This window comes from Bos indicus, chromosome 11 (assembly GCF_029378745.1).
Source record: "Bos indicus isolate NIAB-ARS_2022 breed Sahiwal x Tharparkar chromosome 11, NIAB-ARS_B.indTharparkar_mat_pri_1.0, whole genome shotgun sequence".
Classification (NCBI taxonomy): Eukaryota; Metazoa; Chordata; class Mammalia; order Artiodactyla; family Bovidae; genus Bos; species Bos indicus.
The window spans coordinates 6,104,810-6,131,434 of NC_091770.1; the positions used below are offsets into that span (position 1 = coordinate 6,104,810).

The window sequence follows — 26,625 nt, forward strand, 5'->3', positions numbered from 1 at the left end:
GTCCCCTGCAATGGAAGCACAGATTCTTAACCACTGGACCACTTCTTAACCAAAAGTCCCAGTAAAGATAGATTAATGCCTAAAAATCCACAATCCGAAAAAGATTAACTTTAAAAAAAAAACCCACACAACTCTTTCTTCTCTTTCTCAAGAGAAGTATTTGAGGCAAGGGGAGCCCCACAGAGCGGCTCCCTTGCTGTGGATCTTCTGTTGCCCAGTTGTGCTGTGCTTTGTCGCTCAGTTGTGTCCAACTCTCATGGGCTGGAGCCCGCCAGGCTCCTCTGTCCATGGGGATTCTCCAGGCAAGAATACTGGAGTGGGCTGCCATGTCCTCCTCCAGGGGATCTTCCCTACGCAGGGATCAAACCCAGGTCTCCCACACTGCAGATGGATTCTTTACTGTCTGAGCCACCAGGGAAGCCCCTGTTGCCCAGAAGAGGAACCTGAGGCCCAGAGAGCCACTCGAGGCCAGTGTTACAAAGCAGGGGATGCTAAGCGCCTCCTCATCCAGCCTGAAGGCTCCTCAAGAGCAGGGACTAGGTCTCCTCCACGTTGTCCCCCCACCACTCCAGCTCACGCTCAGGGCTCACAAATTGTGCTAGGGAGGGGTTTACTGAGCGGCACCCCGTTGGCGCTGGTGGTAAAGAACCACATGCCAATGACAGAAGAGACGCAGGTTCGATCCCTGGGCGGGGAAGATCCCCAGGAGGAGGAAACCCACTCCAGTATTTTTGCCTGGAGAATCCCATGGACAGAAGAGACTGGAGGGTTACAGTCTACAGGGTTGCAAAGAGTTGGACACGACTGAAGCGACTTAGCAGGCACGCATGGGCAGACCAGGTGAGCCTGCTTCTGTAGCTCTGCCAACCTCCCTGGCTTACGCCTGTTCCATCTGAGTTGGTCAAATCATTTGAAAGCCCTGAATTGACAAGATACCCCAAATGACTGGTATATAGAAGGGGTTGGGGAGAGTCAGAGATGGAAAGAGCTTTATGATGCTAGCACACTTACAGGAGGTGACCATTCATCTGATGGGCAGAAAAATCAAAGGTTTCCACTGAAGCTTCCTTCCTCTTTTTTGCCTTTCCTGGTTTTTCTGGAAGAGCCGCTCAGGAGAGAGAAGAAATAAACCGACTGTAAGCTCTCTTCGATGGCACCACAGGGACACTTGCACTGCTTTGCCTTCAGTTTCACAGTGATCCACGTGGAACATGGATGGAAGCTGCTGGCACCCCAAAAAGAAGGAGCAGGTGACAGAGAAGAAACACCTACCGTTCCTTTCAGCTGGGGAGCGGAGGGGACTTCAGAAAGGTCTCCTGGGCAGACGTCTGAGTAAATGGGAACAGATTCCAATCATACACCCACAGTGCGTATTTCCTGTGTTTCCATACAATTCTTTCCCATCCTAAAGGTAATACATTTTATTCAGAAGTCACATCAGTGTAAGAAGAAGCAAAGGACCTAGAGATTATTATATTAAGTGAAGTAAGTCAGACAAAGACAACTATGGTATCACATTACACATCTAATAAAAACAATATGAATAAACTTATTTCCAAGATAGAAGTAGGTTCACAGAAATAGGAGACAAACTCATGGTTATCAAAGGGAAGAGGGCGGGGGAGGGATAATTTGTGATGAACATATAGACTCCTATATATACAATAGGTGAGTGACAAGGAGCCACCAGGCTCCTCTGTCCATGTAATTTTCCAGGCAAGAATACTCGAGTGGGTTATCATTTACTTCGCCAGGGGATCTTCCCCACCCAGGGGTTGAACCCACGTCTCCTGCATTTCAGGCAGATTCTTTATCACTGAGCCACCAGGGAAGCCAAATATATTCAATATCTTATAATTTATAATGGAAAAGAATCTGAAAAAGAATATATAACAATCATTTTACTGCACAGCTGAAACTAACAACACTGTAAACTATACTTCAATAAAAAGCTTTTTTGAAAAAAGGTAAATATTTAAGGACTAGCACTGTTTGCAGTTTTAAGCGTACATGTATGTACACACACACAGAGAGAAACACATTTATTTTGCTTTCTGCATTTAGCATTATGCCATAGGAATGTTGCTATATTAAAAAAAAAAACCTTTTTATTTTGAAATAACTGCAGGGACTTCCTTGGTGGTCCAGTAGTTAAGACTTAGCCTTCCAATGCAGGGAGTAAGGGTTTGATCCCTGGTTGGGGCGCTAAGATCCCATATGCCTTGCAGCCAAAAAAAAAAAAAAAAAATCAAAATATAAAAGAGAAGCAATACTGTAACAAATTCAATAGTTTTTTTTTTTAAGCAAGTTTTTTTAAAACAGAAGAAATAACTGCAGATTCACAGGAAATTGCAAAAGCATGTAGGGAGAGTGCTACTTACTCTTCATCCGATTTCCCTCAATAGGGTAGCATTTTGCGTAACTCTAGTACACAATGGAGATTGGGAAACAAGCAATGTTACAATACATGTGTTCAGTTCTATGCAGTTTTATCACATGTACACATTTGTGTAGCCAATATGACAACTAAGGTAGAGAACTCTCCCACCACCACAGAGCTCCCCACGTTACCCTTTCAGAGGCAGACCTACCTCTCTGCCACCTACCCACCCCCCAATCTTTGGAAACCATTCATCTATTTTTAATCTCCAAAATGTGGTCTTTTCAAAAATGTTTTATAGGGTCTTCCCTCATGCTCCAGTGTGGGCTCCCAATGCAGGGGGTCCGGGTTCAATCCCTGGTCAGGGCACCAGATTCTCCATGCTGCAACTAAAGATCCCGCGTGCTGCAACGAAGAGGGAAGATCCCTCGTGTTGCGACTAAAACCGGGCACAGCCAAATTGATCAATAAAAATTTAAAAAATTATTTTAAAAGATCAAGTTTCCAGCAACCACATGCCCTCTCACTACCACACTTTTGTGTGGACTGCAGCTACAAGGCTAACTCCCATGTGAGGGTAACAACCCAGCAGAGCAGAAAGAAACAGACTGTAAAAGGCACAGGAGGTGAAAGGCATAGCAGCTGGAGGGCCCTCTGTGCAGGGCAACCAGTCCTCTCTGTGTCACTGGCCCTGGGGGTTACTGTCTGAGAACATATTAGCTTTCATGACAGCAAGGTGAAATCCTGTCTGTAACTTGTGATCCATTTCTGAAAGAATTTAAAAGTTTCAGCAGGATGTTTCAATTATATGGCCAAGTCAATGGTCAGGATGAGGCGGGTCTCCTGTGGGTTCCAGGCTGTGCTGCGAGTTACTATAGGGCTGAACAAGAGGCTGCCCAACTCCTCTGAGGCAGGGCTTTATCGTCTCTGCTCACTGCCTCCTGCCCTGGCTGGCACATAGTAGGGGCTCAAAACACTGTTTGTTGGGGACTTCCCTGGTGGTCCAGTGGCTAAGACTCCAAACACCCAATGCAAGGGGTCCAGGTTTGATCCCTGGTCTCGGAACTTAAGATCTCTCATGCCACAACTAAGAGTTTGCATGGCTCAACCAAAGATCCCATGTGCTGCAAAATACATAAGTAAATATAAAAATAAACCGCAGTGTTTTTTAACTGTATAAATGCTAGGGGAGAGTCTAAGGACAGAGATGAGGTGGGTGTGAAGGAGAATCACCAAGACACGTGCCCAGGAGAACTTTGGGTCTCTACTGATTGGAGAATGTTTTGTCTCCTCAAAACGCATGTCCACCCAGAACCTCAGGATGTGACCTTGTTTGGAAATGGGGTCTTTACAGGTGTAATTAGTCAGGATGAGGTCATATGTGATTAGGGTGACTGGTGTCCCCATAAGAAAGCCAAGTGAAGCACAGATACACAGGAAAGAAGGCCACATGTTGATACTCTGCATAAAATAGACAACTACTGAGAACCTACTACATAGCTCAGAGAATTCTACGCAACGTGCTGTGGTGCCCTGAACGTGCAGGAGCAGTTTGAGATGCAAAGTAAAACGAAACAACAGGCAAAACTGCTGAGAAGGAAAGGTCTACATGAGAGAAGGACTTACGTGAAGGTGGTCAAAATGTACAAACTTCCAGTTACACATGAGAAATAAGTTCTGGGGCTTTAATATACAGCCTGGTAACTACAGTTAACAATACTGTACTGTATATTTGAGTGTTGCTAAGAGAGTAGATCTTAAAAAGTTTTCATCACAAGGAAAAATAGTGTGTGAGGTGAACGATGTCAACTAAACTTACTGTGCTAATCATTTTGTAATGTATGTTGTTTGTTGTCATTCAGTTGCTAGGTCATGCCCGACCCTTTGCGACCCCATGGACTGCAGCACACCAGGATTCCCTGTCCTTCACTATCTCCTGGAGTTTGCCCAAACTCATGTCCATTGAGTCAGTGATCTTGTCCAACCATCTCATTCTCTGTCACTCTCTTCCCTTTTGCCTTCAATCTTCACCAGCATCAGGGTCTTTTCCAATGAGTCGGCGCTTCGCATCAGGTGGCCAAAGTACTGGAGCTTCAGCTTTGGCATCAGTCTTTCCAACGAATATTCAGGGTTTATTTCCTTTAGGATTGACTGACTGGATCTCCTTGCTATCCAAGGGACCTCAAGCATATTCTCCAGCACCATATATCAAAACATTATATGCTATACACCTGAAACTTATACAATGTTATATATCAATACATATCAATAAAACTGAGTTTAAAAAAATGAATGGGAAGGGAATCCAAAAAAGAGAAGATATATATATACTGATTCACTTTGCTGTTCAGTAGAAAGTAATGCAACATTGTAAAGCAACTATACTCCAATGAACATTAATATAAAAAAAGGCCACCTGACCTCAGAGGCAGAGATGGGAATGGCAGAAGCATAAGAGAAAGGACGCCAGACACCAATGGACATCACTGGGAGCCAGGAGACAAAGAGGTATTCTTCCCTACAGCCTTCAAGGGTGTAGAGCCTGGCTCTGCTCATACCTTCATTTTGGAACTTTAGCTTCCAGAACTATGAGAGGACAGATTTATGTTTGTGGTTATTTGTTTCCAGGACCTGAGAGTTGTTTTCAGGGAACATGCAGGAAACCCTGGATACTGCTGTTAAATAACAAAAATACAACCGGGTACATTTCAGAGATCTAATTGGTTTTACTGAACCATTCACAAGTGAGGCAGCATCCCATTCAGGAAGTAGAGAGGAGCTCCCAACAGCTTTAGGAAAGGAAATGTTTTCAAAGGCAAGACAAGGAACTCATCAGCAAAAAAACGTTATTTCAGGCATAGGTAACTCGCTTATGGGGCTTCTTAGGTGGCTCAGTGGGTAAAGAACTCGCCCGCAACGCAAGTGATGCAGATTCACTCCCTGGGTCAAGAAAATCCCCTGGAGGAGGGCACGGCAACCCACTCCAGTATTCTTGCCTGGAGAATTCCACGGATAGAGGAGCCTGGCAGGTAAAAGAGTTGGACATGACTGAAGCAACTGAGCACAGCACACAACTTGCTTATGGGGAACGGAAGGGGTCTTTGTGGCAGGCTACCTCATCTTCCTTTGGGGGATAGAGAGGGTCCAGATGACCAATTACCTCATTGATGCAGACTAGAAAATTTCTGGTTAAGCCTACATTTTGGCTTCCCTGGTGGCTGAGACGGTAAAGAATCTGCCTTCTATGAGGGAGACTGGGGTTCAACCCATGGATCAGGAAGATCCCCTGAAGGAGGGAATGGCAACCCACTCGAGTATTCTTGCCTGGAGAATTCCATGGACGGAAGAGTCTGATTGGCTGCAGTCCCTGAGGTCGCAAAGAGTCGGCTACAACCGATTGACTAGCATTCATACTTTCTGGGGGAGGATGAAGTTTTAGTTAGGTTAGTGGTGTGACCTAGGAGAAGTGACTCCACTGGGGCCTCTGGGGTTCTTTTTAACATCAACCTAATTTTGAAACTGTTCCTACAGAAAAAAAAAAAAGTTTATTGGGGCTTGGGGGGCACATAATGTTCAAATATTTTGAAACAACTTAAAAAAAAAAAAAAAAAAAAACTGGACTCACTTCTTGAATTGACTATTAGAGGGACTTTCCTGGTGGTGTGGTGGCTAAGACTCTGTGCTCCCAACGCAAGTGACTTGGATTTGATCCCTGGTCAGGGAACTAGATCCCACTGCTAAAGGTCCAGCATGCCACACCTGGCCAGACCTGGCACAGCCTAAATAGATAAACAAACAAACAAAAAAAATCTTAAGTACAAAAATAAAAAGACCAAACCCCAGTAACAAACAGACCTCCCAAACACAATGAAGTTTATTTACTGTAGTAAATAAGAATACCTTCAAGATAATTTAAATCAGTTTCCCAAGTTAGCAAGTCATGTGTGCTGCTCTTAACCGGCAGGACCTTTCTAGAGAGATATCTAACCATTTTTTAAACTTAAAAAAAAAATGCATTTAGCTGCGCCAGGCCTTTGCTGTGGCACATGGAGTCTTTGCTCTTCATTGCATCATGCATGATCTCAGCTCCCTGACCTGGGATCCAATCCAGGCCCCCTGTATGGGGAGGACAGAGTTTTAGCCACTGGTCCACCAGGAAAGTCCCTCTAATAGTCAATTCAAGAAGTCTTCAGAATAGGCATCTTCAATGACCAACCAATTTCTCTTCTTTCCATTTTATTTTAGAACTAAGGAGGCACTGAACTAGAGAATTCTCCAGTTGCCAGCATTAGTTAGGTCACACGGGATTTCCCAAACTTGAGATTCCCAAATTCCCTGGCAGGAATCCCTGCAGGGTTTTGCAGGTCTAAGGGAGGAACCGAGCAAGTCTGGGTCACACCACTCGGTGGTTCCCAGCCTGGAGCGAGCCCTAGTCACCTGGGCAGGTGTTTCTGCTTTCTGAAAACATTTTTCGGAAATTTTGTTAAAACAACTCCGTACAATAGCTCGTGTGCAGTATGACTCCATTTCTTCAAATAGTGTAGGATTGAAAATTAATTTTGGTTATGAGAAACGCGTGGTCTATAGTTATTTGCGTGGTCTACAGTTATTTGCATTTAAAAAATCTTCTACCATGAATAGTCATGTGTGTTAATTAAGAGAGTTTTTCAGTTTCTAATAAGCATTTTCCAGAGGCTTATCTGGACAATGGTTTCTCCGGGGCACACTGCCGGCGGGGGGTGGCGGGGCGGGGAGGGAAGGGGTGCGCCTCTCGCTCGCGCACGCGCAGATGACAACTCAGCGCTGCTCTGGGGCTCCGCGAGACTTCCGCAGGGCGAGATCCGGGCCCCGCCGGCGGCTCGGCCCCTCCTCCAAGCCCCGCCTCAATTTCCGGCTTTTTGCTCCGCCCCCTCGGCGTCTCGGGATCTTCTCCCTGGCCTGGCTCCAGCAGCCTCGCTCTGGCTGCGCGCTGCCCTCTCTTCTATTGCCGGCTGGGTTCCAGGCTTGTTTTGTTTGCGACGCTGTCGTGCCACAGCGCGCTTTACGGCCGCAGGGACGGAGCGAGCCGGCGCCAGGGCCCCTCCGGCCGTGAAGCAGGACGGGGGAAAGAGGTTGATGCCCGGCGGCGGGGCAAGCGCGTCATCTGGTCGGCTTCTCACCGCCGCGGAGCAAAGGGGAACCCGGGAAGCGGCGGGGTCGGCGTCCAGGAGCGGCCCGGGAGGCTCGGGCTCCGGCGGCAGAGGCGGAGCGGGCGTCCCCGGGCCGGGGAGCGGAGGCCCTGGGGGCCCCGCGGGCAGGATGAGCCTGACCCCGAAGGAGCTCTCGAGCCTGCTGAGCATCATCTCGGAGGAGGCGGGCGGCGGCAGCACCTTCGAGGGCCTGTCCACCGCCTTCCACCACTACTTCAGCAAAGCCGACCACTTCCGCCTGGGCTCGGTGCTCGTGATGCTGCTGCAGCAGCCGGACCTGCTACCCAGCGCGGCGCAGCGCCTCACGGCGCTCTACCTGCTCTGGGAGATGTACCGCACCGAGCCGCTCGCCGCCAACCCCTTCGCCGCCAGCTTCGCGCACCTGCTTAACCCCGCGCCGCCCGCCCGCGGCGGCCAGGAACCCGACCGGCCGCCCCTCTCAGGTACGGCTGGGACCGCCTTCCTGGAGCTGCTGGGCCTTCACCGGCCTGGGAAATCCGTCGTCTCCTTTTGAAATTCCCTCCCCACCCCCTCCACCAAGTACGGACGAGTGGCAGCTTCCTGGCACCGAAAATTAACCGCTCCCCCCGCAACAGTAGGAGCCGTCAAACCGTGCAGCTTAGTGTGGGGCTTGACGCTTTTGTGCCTCACATGCGGTTCGTTCTCGTCTAGCCCGTCAGAGGTGTGTGAAGTTGTAAGTAACGACACACTTTATCTGCCCCCGGCTTTAAGTCTCAGGAGAGTCAATGAGAAGTCATTCAGAACCGGAAGACGTGGTTGAGGCGGAGATACACATTACGCAGGGCTTCCCCGGTGGCTCAGTGGTAAAGAACCCGGCTGCCAATGCAGGAGACACGGGTTGGACCCCTGGGTCACGAAGATCTTCTGGAGAAGGAAATGGCAACCCACTCCAGTATTCTTGCTTAGAGAATCCCATGGACAGAAGAGCCTGGCAGGCTACAGCTCATGGGGTCGCAGAGTGGGACACGACTTACCAGCTAAACAACAAAGGATTATACTAGCCACCTTCTTGCTGTTAGGTGTTCTTGGTTAACGCGATGGGGTCACAGGATAGAAAACAGCCTCGAATTCACCGCCTAGATTATAAAACTACTACTGGACATTATGTAAAAGGTGTGTTTTCTGCAACTTTGGTGAGACCGGTGGATTTGATGTGAGACTGCTTTTTTTTGTTTTGGTAACTCAAGAGCTTGTTTATGAGACTTGATTTTAGGAGAAGACCTGAAGCCAGGAGAGGAGAACGGCATAGAGGAGAAGATGGTGATGAGTGTCTGGGAGATTTAGACAGGGCCCAGTGTAGTGGGCAGAACAGGTTGTCAGAGGTGGGAAGCAGCTTGATCTCCTAGTCCTTAGGCAGTGAGGAAACAGGTAAGTCACTCCTTAGGAAGGGACTGCTATTCCGGGAGCCAGAAGGTGAAGGCAGGATTAATGTAATACTAGAGAATTTTTTCCTGCAGGAGAGGGCTTCTGCAGTTAAGCTAGTCATTGTTGCTGCTGGCAATTCTTCTGGATCTAAAGCATCTTCTGATTGGTTACCTAAAAGGGGCAACTTTTGTATTCCATGAGATATCTGTAGCGTGCAGGTTCTGAACCTGACTTTCAGGAAGTTTGAGAATGTCCAGAAAAGTGACTGCAAGGTGTGTTGTGTGTGTGTATATGTGTGGTCTGGTCAAACCCGCCACCCAAGATGGACAGAGACAGTGTGGGATTTGGGTCTGAGAGCCTTCTGAATTCTGTAGGATGGGTTAGGTAAAGGAACTGTGACTTATGTAATGTTATTCTCAAATGCAATGAGTCTGAAACTAGATCTAGGCTGTTAACTTTGTATTGTAAATAGATTTCCCAGGAAAGAAATCCATAGATCGGTTATTTTGCCTGTCTCTGCCTCAGTTTACTTCTCTGTAAGCTGCAGATAATAATTCCCAGCTGGCAGAGTAGGCAGCAAGCATCTACCTGCAAAGCAGAAAACCAGAATTTGATCCCTGGGTCAGGAAGTTCCCCTGGAGAAGGGAATGGCAACCCATCCAGTATTCTTGCCTGGAGAATCCCATGGACAGAGGAGCCTGGCAGGCTAGTCCATGACATGGCAAAGAGTTGCACATGACTTCAGTTCAGTTCAGTTGCTCAGTCGTGTCCGACTCTTTGCCACCCCATGAATGCAGCACGCCAGGCCTCCCTGTCCATCACCAACTCCCAGAGTTCACTCAAACTCAAGTCCATTGAGTCGGTGATGCCATCCAGCCATCTTATCCTCTGTCGTCCCCTTCTCCTCCTGCCCCCAATCCCTCCCAGCATCAGAGTCTTTTCCAATGAGTCAACTCTTCCCATGAGGTGGCCAAAGTACTGGAGTTTCAGCTTTAGCATCAGTCCTTCCAACGAACACCCAGGACTGATCTCCTTTAGAATGGACTGGCTGGATCTCCTTGCAGTCCAAGGGACTCTCAAGAGTCTTCTCTAACACCACAGTTCAAAAGCATCAATTCTTCGGTGCTCAGCTTTCTTTACAGTCCAACTCTCACATCCATACATGACCACAGGAAAAACCATAGCCTTGACCAGACGAACCTTTGTTGGCAAAGTAATGTCTCTGCTTTTGAATCTGCTATCTAGGTTGGTCATCACTTTCCTTCCAAGGAGTAAGCGTCTTTTAATTTCATGGCTGCAATCACCATCTGCAGTGATTTTGGAGCCCAGAAAAATAAAGTCTGACACTGTTTCCACTCTTTCCCCATCTATTTCCCATGAAGTGATGGGACCAGATGCCATGATCTTCGTTTTCTGAATGTTGAGCTTTAAGCCAACTTTTTCACTCTCCTCTTTCACTTTCATCAAGAGGCTTTTTAGTTCCTCTTCACTTTCTGCCATAAGGGTGGTGTCATCTGCATATCTGAGGTTATTGATATTTCTCCCGGCAATCTTGATTCCAGCTTGTGCTTCTTCCAGCCCAGCGTTTCTCATGATGTACTCTGCATAGAAGTTAAATAAGCAGGGTGACAATATACAGCCTTGACGTACTCCTTTTCCTATTTGGAACCAGTCTGTTGTTCCATGTCCAGTTCTAACTGTTGCTTCCTGACCTGCATATAGGTTTCGGGACTAACAAACACAGAGTTGTTATGAGGAATAGAAGTAAGTGTTATCCACAATTACTGTTGATAGAGATGGTGCTTAAATCCACAACAGAGGGACTGTCAATGACAAGGCTTATTACATTGTACATCAAGGGGCATATATAGTGGGTATATATATAGTTTTAATTTTTAAAAAATTAAAATTAAAACTCGAGTGTAATTGCTCTACAGTATTATTAGTTTCTGCAACAGTGTGAATCAGCTGTATGTATACAAACATCCTCTCCCTCATGAGCCTCCCTCCTCCCCGTCCCACCCCTTTAGGTCATCACAGAGCACAGAGCTGAGCTCCCAGTGCCATGTATACAGCAGCTTCCCATCTAGGGGGTGCATGTTTTTTGAGCGTTTCAGGTGACTCTGCTGTGGAGCCAAGGTTGAAAATGTATCTGAATGTGAGTAGGAAGACTTCTTCACACTCGGGAAACTTCAGTCTGGCTGAGGAAACACAAACGTGACTGTGGCCTGACACCCAGGGCTGTGCTGGGTGGCACGTACACGGAGCCTCGTGGCACGGGAACTACACCCGTGGAGCCCGAGGGACCGCGAGAGGGACTGATGTTTCTGCTGGATGTTGATGAGGGGTGGTGGGAAGAGAAGGGCGCGGCCCTCTCAGGTATTCCAAGAGCTGCATGTATTGTATGTTTTGAAATCAGGACTCGGAGAAGCTAAGAGGTTTTGTGCAACCGAAATGCAGAGCACAAGCGTTGGAGGGGGAAATGGGAGGAGGAGAGTGCGTCAGGACCAGATGAGGAAGGTCTTATAACAGTGCAGAGCTAGTGGTTGCTTCCTTGTCCCTCTACCTTTTACACAGTTGCTGGCTGCAGCAGAGAAGAAAAGCATTTCTGAGGACTGTAGTTTTTGATTTGTTTTGGTCTGTATACATAAACTTATCTTTGCAGGAACTGAAGCATGTTAGAAAACAAAGCTCTTAATAGCTCCACAAACTTAAGTTTCATTGACATCACCTCAGATCACAGTGAATCATTTGACATACAACAGTTGGCCCTGTACATCTTTGGGTTCTGCACCTAAGGATCCAACCAGACCCTTGGGGGGGTGTGTGTGTGGGGGGGAGTTCCAGAAAGTTCCCCAAAGCAGAACTTGAATTCTGGCAGCTATTTACATATCACTTACTTTGTACTTACCTAGCATTTACATTGTATTTACATAGCATTTACATTGTCTTAGGCATTGTAAGTAATCTGGAGTTTAAAGTATAAGGAGGATGTGTGTAGGTTACTTTCAAATACTACAGCTTTTATGTATAGGACCCAGGCATCCCTGGATTTTAGTATTTGCAGGAGGTCTTGGAACCAGTCCTTGGGATGATTCCTTAATTATATTTTCATAAATGTATTTGGTTAAACAAATCTTCGATTATAATTGTCTTTAAAGATACATGAGATGCTAGTTTTATCAGGCTCAAGATAATTTCTAAAAATAACCATTAGCAAAATTGTCATACATTTTTTGCTTGTGTATTTACAGGGTTTTTACCTCCTATAACTCCACCAGAGAAGTTTTTTCTTTCCCAGCTCATGCTGGCACCCCCACGGGAACTCTTCAAAAAGACACCCCGGCAGATCGCCCTTATGGACGTCGGGAACATGGGCCAGTCTGTGGACATTAGCGGGCTTCAGCTCGCCCTGGCTGGTAAGGCAGAGCCACGGTTCAGGTACTCATGCGCAGAGGCTGCTCTGCAATTCAGATGTCTCTACAGTGAGATCCAGGGACCACAGATATATTTATGGATGATGCAATTGTGTCTTCCTAACTTTAAGAAAACAAGGAAATAAGCATCAATGACTACAAGGGACAGCTATAACTACAGTGTGTATGCAATAGTATCTTGTGTTTTAACAGATTTTCCCCTGGTTCCTACTGAGGTCGAAATCTTTTGAGGTGTTTATTGGCCATTCAAGCTTTTAAAAATAAAATACTCATTGAAGTCATTAGCCCATTTCCCCCCCTATTTTTAAGGACTGATTTGTAGGAGTTTTGGAGAAAAAACAAAAAAGCTTGAACCTGGCCCTTTGCTTGTGTGTTGTAGACAAGTTTCTCCGGTTACGAGCTTGTGTTTTCACTCTCCTTGTGCCGCATTTTAAAGTGTTTTTTGTTTTAACCTTTTTCAGAACGCCAGTCTGAATTGCCAACTCAAAGTAAGGCCAGCTTCCCTAGCATTCTCAGTGACCCGGACCCAGATTCGTCTAACTCTGGATTTGACAGCTCCGTTGCCTCTCAGATCACGGAAGCTTTAGTCAGTGGACCAAAGCCACCTATTGAAAGTGAGTAAATCTGATTTTATATTCTTTTATATCCTTGGTTTTATTTTAGCAGTGTCCTACTGAGACTCTGGTGTTCTGAAACATGTTGTTTTCGTTTATGCTGAAACATGAATCTTTTAAAAATTTTATTTTATTGAAATAGTTGATTTACAGTGTTGAGGTAATTTCTGCTGTACAGCAGAGTGATTCAGTTATATGTTCTTTTTCATATTCTTTTCATTATGGTTTCACACAGGATACTGAATTTTGTTTCCTGTGCTATATGGTAGGACCTCCTCCCTTATGCTAATCCCAGAACCCCAGTCCACCCCGCGCCCGGGGCAGCACACGGCTGCTGTGTCTGGGAGTCTGTTTCAGTTTCATGGATAAGTTCATTCGTGTCACATTTCAGACCCCACGTAGCAGTGGTATATTCGTCTTTATCTGTCTGGTTTACTTCACTAATCTGATAACCTCTAGGTCCATGTTGCTGCAAATGGCATTACCTCATTCTTTGTCTGTTCATCTCTCAGTGGACAGATTGTTTCCACGTCTCAGCTATTGTGAACAGTGCTGCCCTGAACATACGGGTGCCTGTTGTCTTTTTGAATTGCAGTTTTGTCGATACAGACCCAGAAGTGGGATTGCTAGATCATATGGCAACTGTTTTTAGTTTACTGAGAACCTCCATGATGTTTTCCACAGTGGGTGCACCAATTTACATTCCCATCAGTAAAGAAGGAGAGTTCCCTTTTCTCCACACCCTCTCCAGCATGTTATTTGTAGATTTCAATGATGGCCATTCTGACTGGTGTGAGGTGGTACCTCATTGTAGTTTTGATTTGCATTTCTCTAATAATTAGCTATGTTGAGCATCTTTTCCTGTGCCTTTTGGCCATCTGTATGTCTTCTTTGAAGAAATGTCTCTTTAGATCTTCTGTTCATTTTTTGATTGGGTTGATTTTTTTTGCAGTTGAGATGGATGAGCTCTATGTGTATTTTGGAAATTAAGTTCGTGTTGGTCACATCATTTGCAAATATTTTTTCCCAGTCTGTAGGTTTTCTCTTAGTTTTATTTATGGTTTTCTTTGCTGAAGAAAAGCTTATAAGTCTGATTAGGTCCCATTTGTTTATTTTTGCTTTTATTTCTATTGCCTTGGGAGAATGATCTAAAAAAACAAAAAAAACATTGGTGGGATTTATGCCAGAGAATGTTAAACATGAATTTAATGAGAAACTTCTAGTATGATGTCTGGAACATAGTAGATATGCTCAATAAAAGTTAGTTTCTTTAATAAAAATACCAAGTTTTTTTTTAATTACATACCTAAAGCTATACATTCCCTGAAATAAGGTTATTTTTGTATCTTATTACCTTTTTTGTTTTATACCTCTTTATTAATCTCATCATTAATAATGGAGAATAATAATGGAGAATCTCATCATTCTCCATTAAAGTTTTACTGAGTCTTACGGCTCTTACTTTAATTCAAAGAAAACACCTATTGAAGCTTATGGAACTGTATTTTTTGGTTTTATAGGCTTCTGTGTGGTTTTAATGATGACAGCATGCTTTCTGCTTAGGGATAAGATTATGTTCTCCAGACTGTAGGGTTACCTTGAGTTTGAAACCTGCACTGTGACTTTTCATGCCATTTATAGTAGTTCTTTGGCATAAACAAGTCTCAGCTAGTCACAGTGTATGGGAAGGCCCAAGGCACAGAGGTGGTTATTTAATGCTCCCTGGGCACAGCTGTGACTGGAATGGGCCACTGGAAAGGGATGTAAGAAGGAGACTGGTCAGGTATCAGGTCCGAGTCTAGCTGAACACCAAGCATCCTCACCTCATGGGAACTTTCTCTTGATCACATAAGTACTGCATCTCCTAAAATGTTAAAACACTTTCTGTTAATAGCCTGCAAAGATTCAGTGCTGGTTCTGGTGAAGAGATGGTATAGTTTAAGATAAAGGGATGGGGCTTCCTTGGTGGCTCGGTGGTAAAGAATCTGCCTGCCACTGCCGGAGACACGGGTTCAATCCCTGGTCCAGGAAGATCCTAAATGCTGAGGAGCACCTGAGCTTGTGCACCACAACTATTGAGCCTGTGCTCTGGAGCCCAGGAGCTACAACTACTGAAATCTGCGTCCCTAGAGCCCATGCTCCTCTGCAGTAAGAGAAGCTGCGGAAATGAGAAGCCCGTGCACTGCAGCTGGAGAGTAGCCCCTGCTCTCCACAACTAGAGAAAAGTCCATGTAACAACAGAGACCTAACACAACCCAAAAAAAGACAAAGGGACGATTCTTAGCCAGAAAATAGACATTTTCAATGAACTGGAGTATCCAAGTCTGAAATTTGACTGGGGCTTGGTCCATGGGAGGAGACAGCCGTCTTAGGCCCTGTGTGAAAACCAAAGAGGGGCTGAAGTTTGCGCAGGACTCCCAGCCAGTGTTTGTTTTCATTTACTGAAGAGCATTTATATCTTAGGGATCAATCTTTATAACAGTTGAGGTATTGAGTCACTCCCCTGTCCTTTTTTTTTTCTTTTCACTGTTTTATTAAAATGATATAGCATTTGTGAATTGATGGGTTTATGAAACTCTCCAGATTCGTTTGAGAATGTCCGGTCAACCATAGTTCTCACCTGCCCATTTTATCTATACATAATTTGCTACTGCAAGGTTTTAAGAGGCAAAAATAAAACTGGTACACATTATATGGTCTCTGAATAAAACAGTGCTGAGAACAGGATGACTGAGATCAAATAGTGTTTTATTTTTCCCATCAAAAGACTTACCAATGAAGTAAGTGGTGTCCTTTTGCTACTGACCATGATTGAACCAGGACTTGGCAGGGGGTGGTAATGCTTTCCTCTGCTCTCCAAAGATTGATAGATTTGGTCTCTGGTATAATAATTCTGTGTCAGCATTTCATTCTTTCATTTGTGTTCTGGAAAAAACCGACTTTATGTCATTTCTGCTTCTGATTTTTGAATCAGTGTGACCGTGTTGTCCTTATTAAGCAACCCACTCCAGTACTCTTGCCTGAGAAATCCCGTGGACAGAAGCTGCCTGCAGGGCTACAGTCCATGGGGTCGCAGAGTCAGACATGACGGGGCACGCCCGCATGCACAGACGTGGAGTTTATACAGAAGTATGTGAGTGTCAGCCGACCCACAGCAGCAGTCACACAGGCTCCTCTGATTGCAGGCCATTTTCGGCCAGAGTTCATTCGCCCCCCGCCTCCGCTACATGTGTGTGAGGACGAGCTGGCCTGGCTCAACCCCACTGAGCCTGACCATGCGATCCAGTGGGACAAGTCAATGTGCGTGAAGAACAGCACCGGTGTGGAGATCAAGCGAATAATGGCTAAAGCCTTCAAGAGCCCCCTGTCCTCTCCTCAGCAGACACAGGTATGTGTTTACCATCAGCGTTTTCCTGTATTGAATTCACCAAGTGGTTTTGTTTCTCATAAAGTGATAAACGACCAGTGATCACTAGTGGGAAGTGTCTTGGTCCCTGAAGCTTCGTTTGGCCTCCCACTCTGCTCGCTGCACTGGTGGGGCAACGAGTCTGGTGCCCAAACACCTGGCAGCTTCTGTGTGGGATCAGTTCGCCCCTGGGTGAGGGGTCTGAGGTGGCGCTCACTTTGGGGCACTCTGCTCTGGCTCTGCTGCTGGGTGCTTCGTGTACGCTGTTGCTAAGCTGAACGGGACTGACTTACCCCGGAGGGTAAGTCCGCAGTCACTCACATCTCACCAGGGAGGGAAACCAGCGCCCATCACACGGTTGGTCGGTCGTGGACTCAAAAGTCCCCGTGCCCGACGATGAGACTTCCTTCAGGCAAGACGGTAGTTCCTGTTGGTGCATCTTACCCAGTTTGCACTCTCTCCCATTAGAACTTGTCAGGAGGTACATTTCCAACCCGGTTTACCACCTAACACCATCTTCAGAGTCAAGTAACAGCCTTGTTCGTAGTTCACTTTGCTAACCTGTCAGTCCTGAAAGAGTATGTGTGTACAAGCAAGTAGATGAGGAAATAGCATAGAAAATGTATGTAAAGCAATGTACAAATCTGGCAAAAAACACTATTTTTGCGGACACATATTTGAATAACAGAGTGCGTGTGACTCGCACTGTAGTGTAGGCAGTCTGACCCCCGGCCCCCCCCCCCCCAGGTGCTGGGCAGGCTTCAGTTCCTGAGTTTCCTGATGACCTCTGTGGTCTGTGCTTTTCAGTAGTACTAGTTGGTAAGATTATTTTTGATTATAACCAAAAACAAAAAAGAAAAAAAACCTACCTACAAGGGACTTAAGGATGTTATTGTTAAAATCCAGACAGTATTGATTCTGGTTTCATGCCCAGGAGGCATCAGTGTTATTTATAAACTCTAGTGATGGTGCCTGGTTGTAATACCTGACAATTCAAATATAAGTGTCAAAATATCAAAGCATGATTATCATGGGTTTGAGGGAAGATACTGATGAAGTTGGTTCAGTGCAGGTAAATTTTATAACATTTTAAAAATAAAATACTTGGGTATTTTTATATGCAGGAAAGAGAACTTCTAACTTAAATTCTTTTTCTCTCTTTAAAAAAACTTGATTTTATTTAGCTCCTTGGAGAGTTGGAAAAGGACCCCAAACTTGTTTATCATATTGGCCTCACTCCAGCCAAACTTCCTGACCTAGTGGAAAACAATCCTCTAGTTGCTATAGAAATGTTGCTGAAGTTAATGCAGTCAAGTCAGATCACTGAGTATTTTTCAGTTCTGGTCAATATGGATATGTCATTACATTCGATGGAAGTTGTAAATCGGTAAGTTTCTGTACTCCATCAAATGCTGGGTGGGGGTGGGGGCATGTATATAGATCCTGATTAAATGATTAGAAGGGGAAAAACTCACAACATTTTTTTCCCCTGGCATTGTTAGTCTGAGAACACCCATTAAATAATCTGAGCTTTAGTGTTAACTGCAAATGAATTTCACACCCCAAGGAAGAACGTGGAGGGTATTCTGAGCGTTTAACACTGTCTTAACCACTGGACCACCTGGGGAGTCACCGCCTATGAAATCTACTTGCTAAAATGTATTTCCCTATATGTGATTATATATTCCTAGTGCTCTGTGCTCAAGTCCCTCAGTCATGTCTGATTCTGTGCTTCCATGGACGGTAGCCCAGCAGGCTCCTCTGTCCATGGGATTTTCGCCATTTCCTATTCTGGGGATCTCTCTGACCCAGGGATCGAACCCAAGTCTCCTGCATCTCCTGCATCGGCAGGTGGATTCTTTACCACTGCACCACCTGGGAAGCTGTATAGTCTTTATATAAATTACTGGTGTTGCATTATTTCTGTTAGTGACTAAAGCTATATCATGGGAAGGTAGGGGCCAAGGAGCTGAGACAGTTCCAAGAATACCTTCCTAGAATTCCCGGCATTGTTCTCTGAACCGCTCTTTGATTTGGTCTCCTTGCTCTGCTGTCATCAACTGTCAGGGAAGCAAGAAGAGGTTTCTCACTTTGTTACTTTGCTTACAAGTTTTAGGTACGTCACAAATTTCACAGACTTGGAGGTTAGCTTGGGAACCTGCTATTAAGCTGTTTATATGTAGTGTAGGTCAGGAAGATCCCCTGGAGGAGGAAATGGCAACCCACTCCAATGCTCTTGCCTGGGAAATCCCATGGACAGAGGAGTCTGGCGGAGTACAGCACATGGGGTCACAGGAGAGTCATACACGACTTAGCAACTCAACAACAACAAGTAGTGCAGCCACACAGGCAGGCTTGCCTGGCGTGCTCCCAGTTTGGGCTTCTCATCCTCAACCCCCTCCACATGGTGTCCTGTTTTGAGGGCTAAATCACATGGCCTTTCTGCTTACGGGGAGATCCATTCTGAGCACCAGACAACCACACTTCAATTAGAGCACGACCTTTGTGAAGCACTCGTTTGTAAGGTGGGGATTATTGTTTTTTAACCTCCTTATAGCTGTACTCAGAGACAGCAATGGCACCCCACTCCAGTACTCTTGCCTGGAAAATCCCATGGACGGAGGAGCCTAGTAGGCTACAGTCCATGGGGTTGCTAAGAGTTGGATACGACTGAGCAACTTCACTTTCACTTTTCACTTTCATGCATTGGAGAAGGCAATGGCAACCCACTCCAGTGTTCTTGCCTGGAGAGTCCCAGGGACGGGGGAGCCTGGTGGGCTGCCGTCTATGGGGTCGCACAGAGTCGGAACGACTGAAGCGACTTAGCAGCAGCAGCAGTATAGCTGTACTAAGCTGGGAATTCCCGGGCAGTCCAGTGTTTAGGATTCAGCACTTCCACTGCTGAGGGCCAGCATTCACTCCCTTCAGTGGGGAGGGGGAACACGACTAAGATCCCCAAATCTGCACGGTGAAGCCCCCCGCAAAAAAGTCCTTTTAAGTTAATCAGCTGGTGGGAAAAGCCTAACTGAAAGCCCAGGGCAGGTGTGTCCTAGGGCAGCACAGATCTGGGGAGGGAGAGAGGAAGCACGTTTTCAACCTTCATTTTCTGTCGCTTGCAAGACCTGTCAACCTGCTCCTTCCGCCACCTTCTCGTCTGAGCCTTTCTTCTGTTCGGGTCCTCCAGGCTGACCATGCTGAGTGCTTACTTACTGTCTAAACCAGACTGTAGGCACTTTGTCCAAGGATAACTACATCCTTTTATCAGTGTGGACATGATTTCAAGGGTGGGGTCTGCTGTGGGAGCCCCACCCACCCCCCTCATTGTGCATCACCCCATCCCACGCGTCACCAGCAGCCTATGGCTGCGTTTCCTTGGGGCCTTGTGGGAAAAAAATTCTGTACTCGGGTAATGTGCCACGCCCACCCCCGATTCTACACTTCACTTAGATTATTTACTGATTTGAAGAACACTTCTCTCCTTGGGTTTCCATTTAAGTCATATGCCCTGTGAATCCTTCCCACTTACACTGCTCCTTGAGCAAACATTTGCCTCATGTAAGTACTCAGTCATGCATTGTGCTGTTCAGTTCCTACCACGCCTTCCTTCACAAGTACTCCTTGCATAGCACTCATGTGTAATCAGGTTGGTATTACTTAGGTAGACGGAGTAACTGCCCACATCGTCAGAGCCTGGATGGTAACTAGAACTATGATTCAGCCAAGACCACCCAGGGACATGGTGCTCAGCGCTTATTACATATGATGTGCAGACCTGAGAAACGAAGTGTCACTTATTAACGGGGGTGAGTGGGGTGGGTGGCTCCGATGTTTACCTGCATAAACCATTAATATTAGAATTTTCACTAAGTGACCGAAATTAACAGGCCTGCCTTTATTTTTATGAAACAGACTAACCACAGCTGTTGATCTACCTCCTGAATTTATTCACCTTTATATATCCAATTGCATTTCTACCTGTGAACAAATTAAGGATAAATATATGCAGGTAAGTCACAATTTCTGTAACCTTTATAAATACCTGCCCTGAAAACAGACGCTGACACAGGCTCCTCTTTCAGAACCGTCTGGTGCGTCTCGTGTGCGTCTTTCTGCAGTCCCTGATCCGTAACAAGATCATCAACGTGCAGGACTTGTTTATAGAAGTGCAGGCCTTCTGCATCGAGTTCAGCAGGATCCGTGAGGCCGCAGGCCTCTTCCGGCTGCTGAAGACCCTGGACACCGGAGAGACGCCTGCCGAGACCAAGGTGTCCAAGTGATGCCTCTTGGGACCTCCTGTTCACTGTTCAGCTGTGCTGTGCTTTCCTTTTTAAATCTGTCCAGACCCGTGATTGCCTGGTTTAATGCACATAAACATCACTCTCTCCACTTAGAGTCTTGCCTCCCTGGGTGACTTTTCCCTTTAGATGAATTTTTGGTGGGAACCTGGAAGAATGCGTCCTGTAGGTCTTGCTGATGGCTATCCACAGGGAAGGTCATCCCAAAGTCACTGCACTCGGGAGATGAGGCCGTCAGCAGTGAAGAGCAACAGGCTTATTTTTGCTTAAGATGTAAGTCATAGGCTTCTGATGAGGCTTTAGGGAGAGTAAATGAAGACCCTCTTTAAGAACATGAATTCCTGCCCCTGGGGCCTGGAGTCATCCCGGGATGGCAGCCTGACCCTTGAACTTCTCACTGGGCCCATTGTGAGCCATGGACACACATGTAACCTCATGCTTGCTTTTCACGGGGACCTAAAACAGAGTAAACACTTTTCTTGGGCTGTCCACCAATGTGGGGATTCCCCAAAACTGCCTTTGGGGGCTGTGATAGCTGGTAGTTCTCCAGGCTTTCTCTCTTGATGTTCGGTGCTCTGGGAGGAGGACAGTCCTGGGAAGCTGTCCTCACTGAGTGGGATGTGTGCCCCGCCTGTGGGCTCCTGTGGGCTGTTACCCCTCTTTTAACTCTGGACAACAGTGCCTTACATTAAAGTTTTCTATGAACTCTATCATCTGATGTAGTTTTTACTTGAAGAAATCCCCCACCTACTGAGGTACTTTCAAAGCATACTCTATACAGAAACCTGAGTAACTCACCTTCCAGTCCAACTCTTAGCAAAAGTTAAAGGATATACCAAGCAGGGCAGGTTTTAAGATTAGTATAAATTCCAGCCTTGTAATATTGGCAAAAAGGTATGCCTAGATGATGAGAAATTTTAGCTTAGATATTCTCATAAAGGGAAGGATTTATAAATATATCAGCTTCAAAAGGACCCAAGCTGGCCTAACAGGTATGCCTTCAGAAGTCTAAATATGGACGTAACGCACTTCTTTCCACACCTAACTTTTCTTTGCCCAGGGCTGAGGTTTGGGCATCACCATTTTGCACATTAGCACTGGGCAAAGCAAGCTTATTAGCCAGTACCGTCTGTGATGGTGAAGTTTCGCCCATACCACTGCTGGAAGCGCCCAACCTCGGGTCAGGCCCTGCCGATTCTCGGTAAGCGAGAGCTCCCGGCCGGCAGCCTGGATGCACACACAGAGCTTGCCTGGCACACGTTTTCTCTGTGAGGCCCTCAGTCATGCGGCAGCCCTATGCCTGGGCACTGTCCCAAGCTACGGAATCACCAACTTAAGCGGCACAGAATGTCAGAAATGTGGCACCACACTTCCCACGAAAGGACACCTGTTGTCAGTCTGACGCTAGAAGACCATGTCCTTTCCAGCCTCACCTGGGAACGTGTGTGCCAGCAGCTAGGCACTTCTCTGCCCTGGGGCATCCACAAGTTGCCACCCACGCAAACACTGATTTGGGGCCACAAACAGGCTTTTGTGGGCAGATTTGCAAACGTGGCCTGTGACTAAAGACAGACCATTGTTCATCATTTCCAGGTTACAGTCCTGGTGTTTACTTGACAGAGGAAAGGGTTTCAGGTGTATTTCAAATAAACAGCTTACAAAGAATAGTAGTTATATTTAGAGAACATTTTATGGGAGGAAAAAAAAATCCAGAAACATTTACAACACCAGCAGAAAGTTCTTCGTTAAACATGTTTAAAAGTAGAAGAAAGTTTACCTGAAATAAAAGGAACTATAATCCTGGGATTTGATAACTGCATCAACTTTTAAGTTTAATCAGATGAGTTCATGTTTTCTAAAAACCACATCTTGAATTCTCTGGACTTTCAGTTCCAATTTCTAGCTTTAATATCTTCAAATCACCTGCTTAAAAGAAGACAGCAAGACGACCTGTTAAAATGACATCTTAGGGTAGAAAGATGTTTGAAAAAGTATTTGTGAGCCTAAAATATAACTATTTCAAATACCTTTCTTTAGCAATATTGTTTGTTTATGCAACTCTAAGAAAATGGTATCATTCAGACAAATGATACCATGATAAATGGTATCAGAATAGACAAACTTTCATAAATTTTAATGGACTCAATGGACATGAGTTTGTGCAAACGCTTATGTGGAAAATCCTTAAGAAAAGGACTTCCAAAATCCTGAGATTCAATAACTAATCAGCCTAACAGGAAACATAAGTGTTTTCCCAGGTTTCTTTTTATCTGTTGATAAATAAGCCTCCAACGCGTCAAAAAGAATGGGTTGACTTTTCTTGTACTAATCTTAAACTAATGTAATGCAAATACTTTTTTGATTTACAACTTGTTTTGTACTTTTCCTGTTAGAATGAGGGCACACTTCTAGATACATGGCTGATGATATTGTTTTACTACTGTAACTAGTAATCGATGTGCCAGTACTTTTGAAAATGAAATGCTTTTAAAAGTGTTTTAAACTTCAAAAATGAAAATTAACTGGGAAAAGCATTGGTGGCTTTTCTAATTGGTGATCTTGTGACAGAAGCACAGCGTGCAGAAAAATAAGATGAACTCTGGTTCAGGCCAAAGTTCTGTGCTCTGTAAGCTGCAAATTAGAGTTTACACCGAGCCTGGAGAAATGCTTTTGACTAAAACATGTAAGTACCTCAGGTTCTAGTTAGCCACATATATGTGCTGACTTTACCTCAGCCCTCATTGATCATACGAGTGTGCTCCAAAACAGACTATAGCTAAGCCAAGCCGTCTTCCGGGGGCATCTGGTTATGTTGGGTATCTTGTCCCAGTGAAAGCAACCTGGTTCCTGAATGTCTTGTGCCTGTGTGCTCAGTGAGGTCTGACTCTCTGCGACCCCATGGGCTGCAGCCCACCAGGCTCCTCTGTAAATGGAATTGTCCAGGCAAGAATACTGGAGTGGGTTGCCATTTCTTCCTCCAGGGGATCTTCCCGACCCAGGCAAGGATTGAACCCACGCCTCTTGTGTCTCCTGCATTGGCATGCGAATTCTTTACCATGTGGTCTATTACTATTATTATTGTTGTCATGATTCTAGCGGTCTTTGGTGTATTAAGTGTATCATAAAACATGAATAATGGTGCTTACTGCGTGCTGAAGCCCCAAAGTTCCCCAGGGTTCACCAATCATCTCTTGTTAAAAATGTATGAGCTTGCTGGAAAGGCCCATTTTGGAAACCGTGCCCCGACGTTACTGAGGTCAGACCAGAGGTTCGCTTCAGGAGGTTTTGTCATCGTGTACCCAGAGAGAGCCAACTGCCAGGGGGCACACTGCAATTCGGCCTTTTAGTGTCATCATTCCTCAGTAACTGTGGGGCAGCCCTCCAGGGAAGAGTCTGGGCGCCCACCACTCCCAGCAGGCAGGCGCTGTTACCTGTTCAGGTGCGGTGTGCACATCCCTCCTGCAGGCGGCCTGGCTTTCTGACGGGAACCCCTGAAGCTGCCCAGCAGGGGGCGCTGGCATCCACGGGTCCATGCTGTCCACACATCACCGAGGCCCTCACAGTTAAAAACAAAGAACAGTCTCTGCATTACCTGTGAACAAAGCTTTCAAGACAACTGTCAGAAGGAAAGCGATTCCTGCCATTAAGTAATACAATCTGAACTAAATCTCTCTGCTTTACTAACCTTTCTTCATTTATATTCCCCAGATTCCCAGCATTTTATCAAAGTTGTGTTTCAGCAAAAATTCTAGTAACTGACCCTTTATCACGTCTACCTAAGAAAATCCTTTTGAAAGGAAACATTTTCCTTACCAAGTACAAAAGGGTTTTCTGTCTGCTCTTGCAGATTTCCTTATCTGCTGTTAAAGACTTGTGTTTCTAAAGATGAGAGTACTGTAATTTTTCCAGTCTCTTATGTTTATAACGTAGGGTCAAAGTCTCTTTTTTTTGACTGTGCCTCACAGCACAGGGGATCTTAGTGCCCTGACAAGGGGTGGAACTCGTGCCCCTGCAGTGGGAGCACAGAGTGCCAAACAGTGAACCCCAGAGGAGTCCCTCAAACCCCTGAATTAGGTAAAGCTCTGCCTGACAGCCGCTGGTAAGAACTCACTCGCCCATAATCATCAAAAACAATTCACCCTGATCTGTCAAAGCACTCTTTAAAGTCAGCTTCACTGGCTAATGGGAAGAATTAAAGCACTTTCCACTAGTATGTGTCTTAAAATACAAAGAGCAATCTACTTGGTATAGAATCAGGGACATAGTTTCCTATTTGCAATGAACAACACAGAAGGCAAATTTCAGAGATAATGGCTATTATGGAAACCCACTGCAGTGTCTGTTGAAATGAGCGCTCAAAAGTAAGGCAATTTCTATCCCAATAGCTCTTCCCATGGAGTCTGGCCTCCGCTGATATCAGTAACACTGTTTAATCACCTAGAGTTTCACTGAGTGGCTGGAATCAGAGTGTCCTAAGTAACTTGAAAAAAAACAAAACAAAAACTATATAAACTTTACATCTTAGATACAGCTATAAGAATAAATTGTTTACACTTTAAAAATTATATACTCTAGTAAACATTTATTTTTACCATCAAATAAAGATGTACACAGTAAACAGTTTGGAAGATACAAAGGACTACAGTTTCAAGTTGTAAAAACACTAACTCTTCCTCACTCTGGACCTCCCACCTCTAAGAAGTGACAGCAGAGCACAGTGTGTGTGTGTGTTGTTTCTGGCCACCCCTGTGGCATGCAGAGCTTCCGCAGTCGGGGATCGAACCTGCAGCCCTTGCAGCGGGAGTGCAGTCTTACCCACTGTGTGTCTCATCACTTTTCCAACTTAGAGAGGGGCCCCCACAGCTTCAGAGCGGCCTAATTCCCCTGCCTCCAAGGAAGAACAGCAAACAAGAGTAGGTGGGAGAGATGATGAAACAAGTTCACTGCTTTTTTCCATGGCTTTAAAATTAATCTAGAAAACTGGTTACTGGTTTATAACAGCAACTGAAAGTCTCCATCTATCACCCTTTTAATTGTAAAGATTAAACTGTAGTTGGAATCAGTAAATTCATCATTTACCTCAAAAAACAAACAAAAAAACCCCAAACAACCCACACCAGAGTCTGTTTACTCCATTTCCTTAACCAGCAATGAAGAACTTCATGCTTACATGTGACAGCTTTTTTTATTTGTAGAAAAAAAGGGACAAAACTTCCCTCCCCATCAAGGTTATTAGAAGAAATTAGATAATAAAAGGGAGAAATAAAATTACTCAAGCCCACCCGTACTTTTCTCACAATTCCAAATTTAAAAAACAACAATGAAAGTGCTCTCGGGTTTGGAAATCTCTCTAAAGTACAGAGGTGTAAGTAAGCAACAGACTTCTCTCATCACACTGACAAGTTTAATGTTTGAAAAAAGCCTTTCCTCCAGGGAAACTCGCATGACCAATTACTGAATATAATCATGCAACTCCATTTCAACTAGTCTAAAGTCAACGTGCTTAGGCTAGAACCATCCTAGAGAAGACGGAATCATCTTATGATACGTTTCAATAGATAAATATATCAAGACTAATCAAAAAGTATCTTGAAAGAATAAAATAGCTCTTTGTATACCAAATTAGAACCTGAAAGGTAAAAGAATGTACATTATTTTCACATATACAAACTATGCACTAAAGTAACAAAAATAAAATGTCCTTTAATTCGAGCCCAGGCTCTGTCCGTGACACGGTCCGCAGGTCTCGCACTAGCAGGCGGGTCCGTCACACTGAGCGTCGCTCCTGCCTGTCTCTATAACAAAGCAACGGGAGCCAGTGTTAGTCGCTGGGCATATCCTGGGCTTTGGTTACATAAACACTGTTACGTTTGGAGAGCGTCATTCATGAAACAAATTATAGAAATTTTTAAATAAAA

The 26,625-nt window shown here is 45.3% G+C and overlaps 2 protein-coding genes and 1 non-coding gene across 17 annotated transcripts in view; 1 reads left to right on the forward strand and 2 right to left on the reverse strand.

The window, feature by feature from the left end:
- The first annotated feature begins 7,364 nt into the window (after nt 1–7,364).
- On the forward strand, nt 7,365–21,417 carry CNOT11 (CCR4-NOT transcription complex subunit 11). The gene is made up of 7 exons (XM_019969811.2): nt 7,365–8,012; nt 12,210–12,374; nt 12,854–13,006; nt 16,192–16,394; nt 17,597–17,799; nt 20,322–20,418; nt 20,492–21,417. Exons 1-7 carry the CDS (start codon nt 7,496–7,498, stop codon nt 20,687–20,689), a joined length of 1,536 nt encoding a protein of 511 aa, XP_019825370.2. The 5' UTR covers nt 7,365–7,495; the 3' UTR covers nt 20,690–21,417.
- Nucleotides 13,119–26,625, reverse strand: part of RNF149 (ring finger protein 149) — a 38,255-nt gene continuing 24,748 nt past the window's right edge. For 3 of the 15 annotated variants that reach the window (XM_070798319.1, XM_070798318.1, XM_070798305.1), the window contains 6 exons: nt 24,139–26,502; nt 22,485–22,633; nt 20,452–21,004; nt 15,780–16,982; nt 14,830–14,870; nt 13,119–14,154 (listed from right to left, as the gene is read on the reverse strand). In XM_070798319.1, coding sequence (XP_070654420.1) covers nt 26,459–26,502 — 44 coding nt within the window. In that variant the 3' untranslated portion in view covers nt 13,119–14,154; nt 14,830–14,870; nt 15,780–16,982; ... (1 more) ...; nt 22,485–22,633; nt 24,139–26,458. Of the gene's footprint in view, nt 14,155–14,829; nt 14,871–15,779; nt 16,983–18,402; nt 18,473–20,451; nt 21,005–21,505; nt 21,608–22,484; nt 22,634–24,138; nt 26,503–26,625 lie in introns of all 15 variants that reach the window. The other 12 variants (XM_070798317.1, XM_070798315.1, XM_070798313.1 and 9 more) reach the window with 12 other exon arrangements.
- On the reverse strand, nt 23,958–24,071 carry LOC139186006 (small nucleolar RNA SNORD89). Its single transcript, XR_011569583.1, has one exon. It is a non-coding gene; the product is annotated as a small nucleolar RNA SNORD89 (small nucleolar RNA).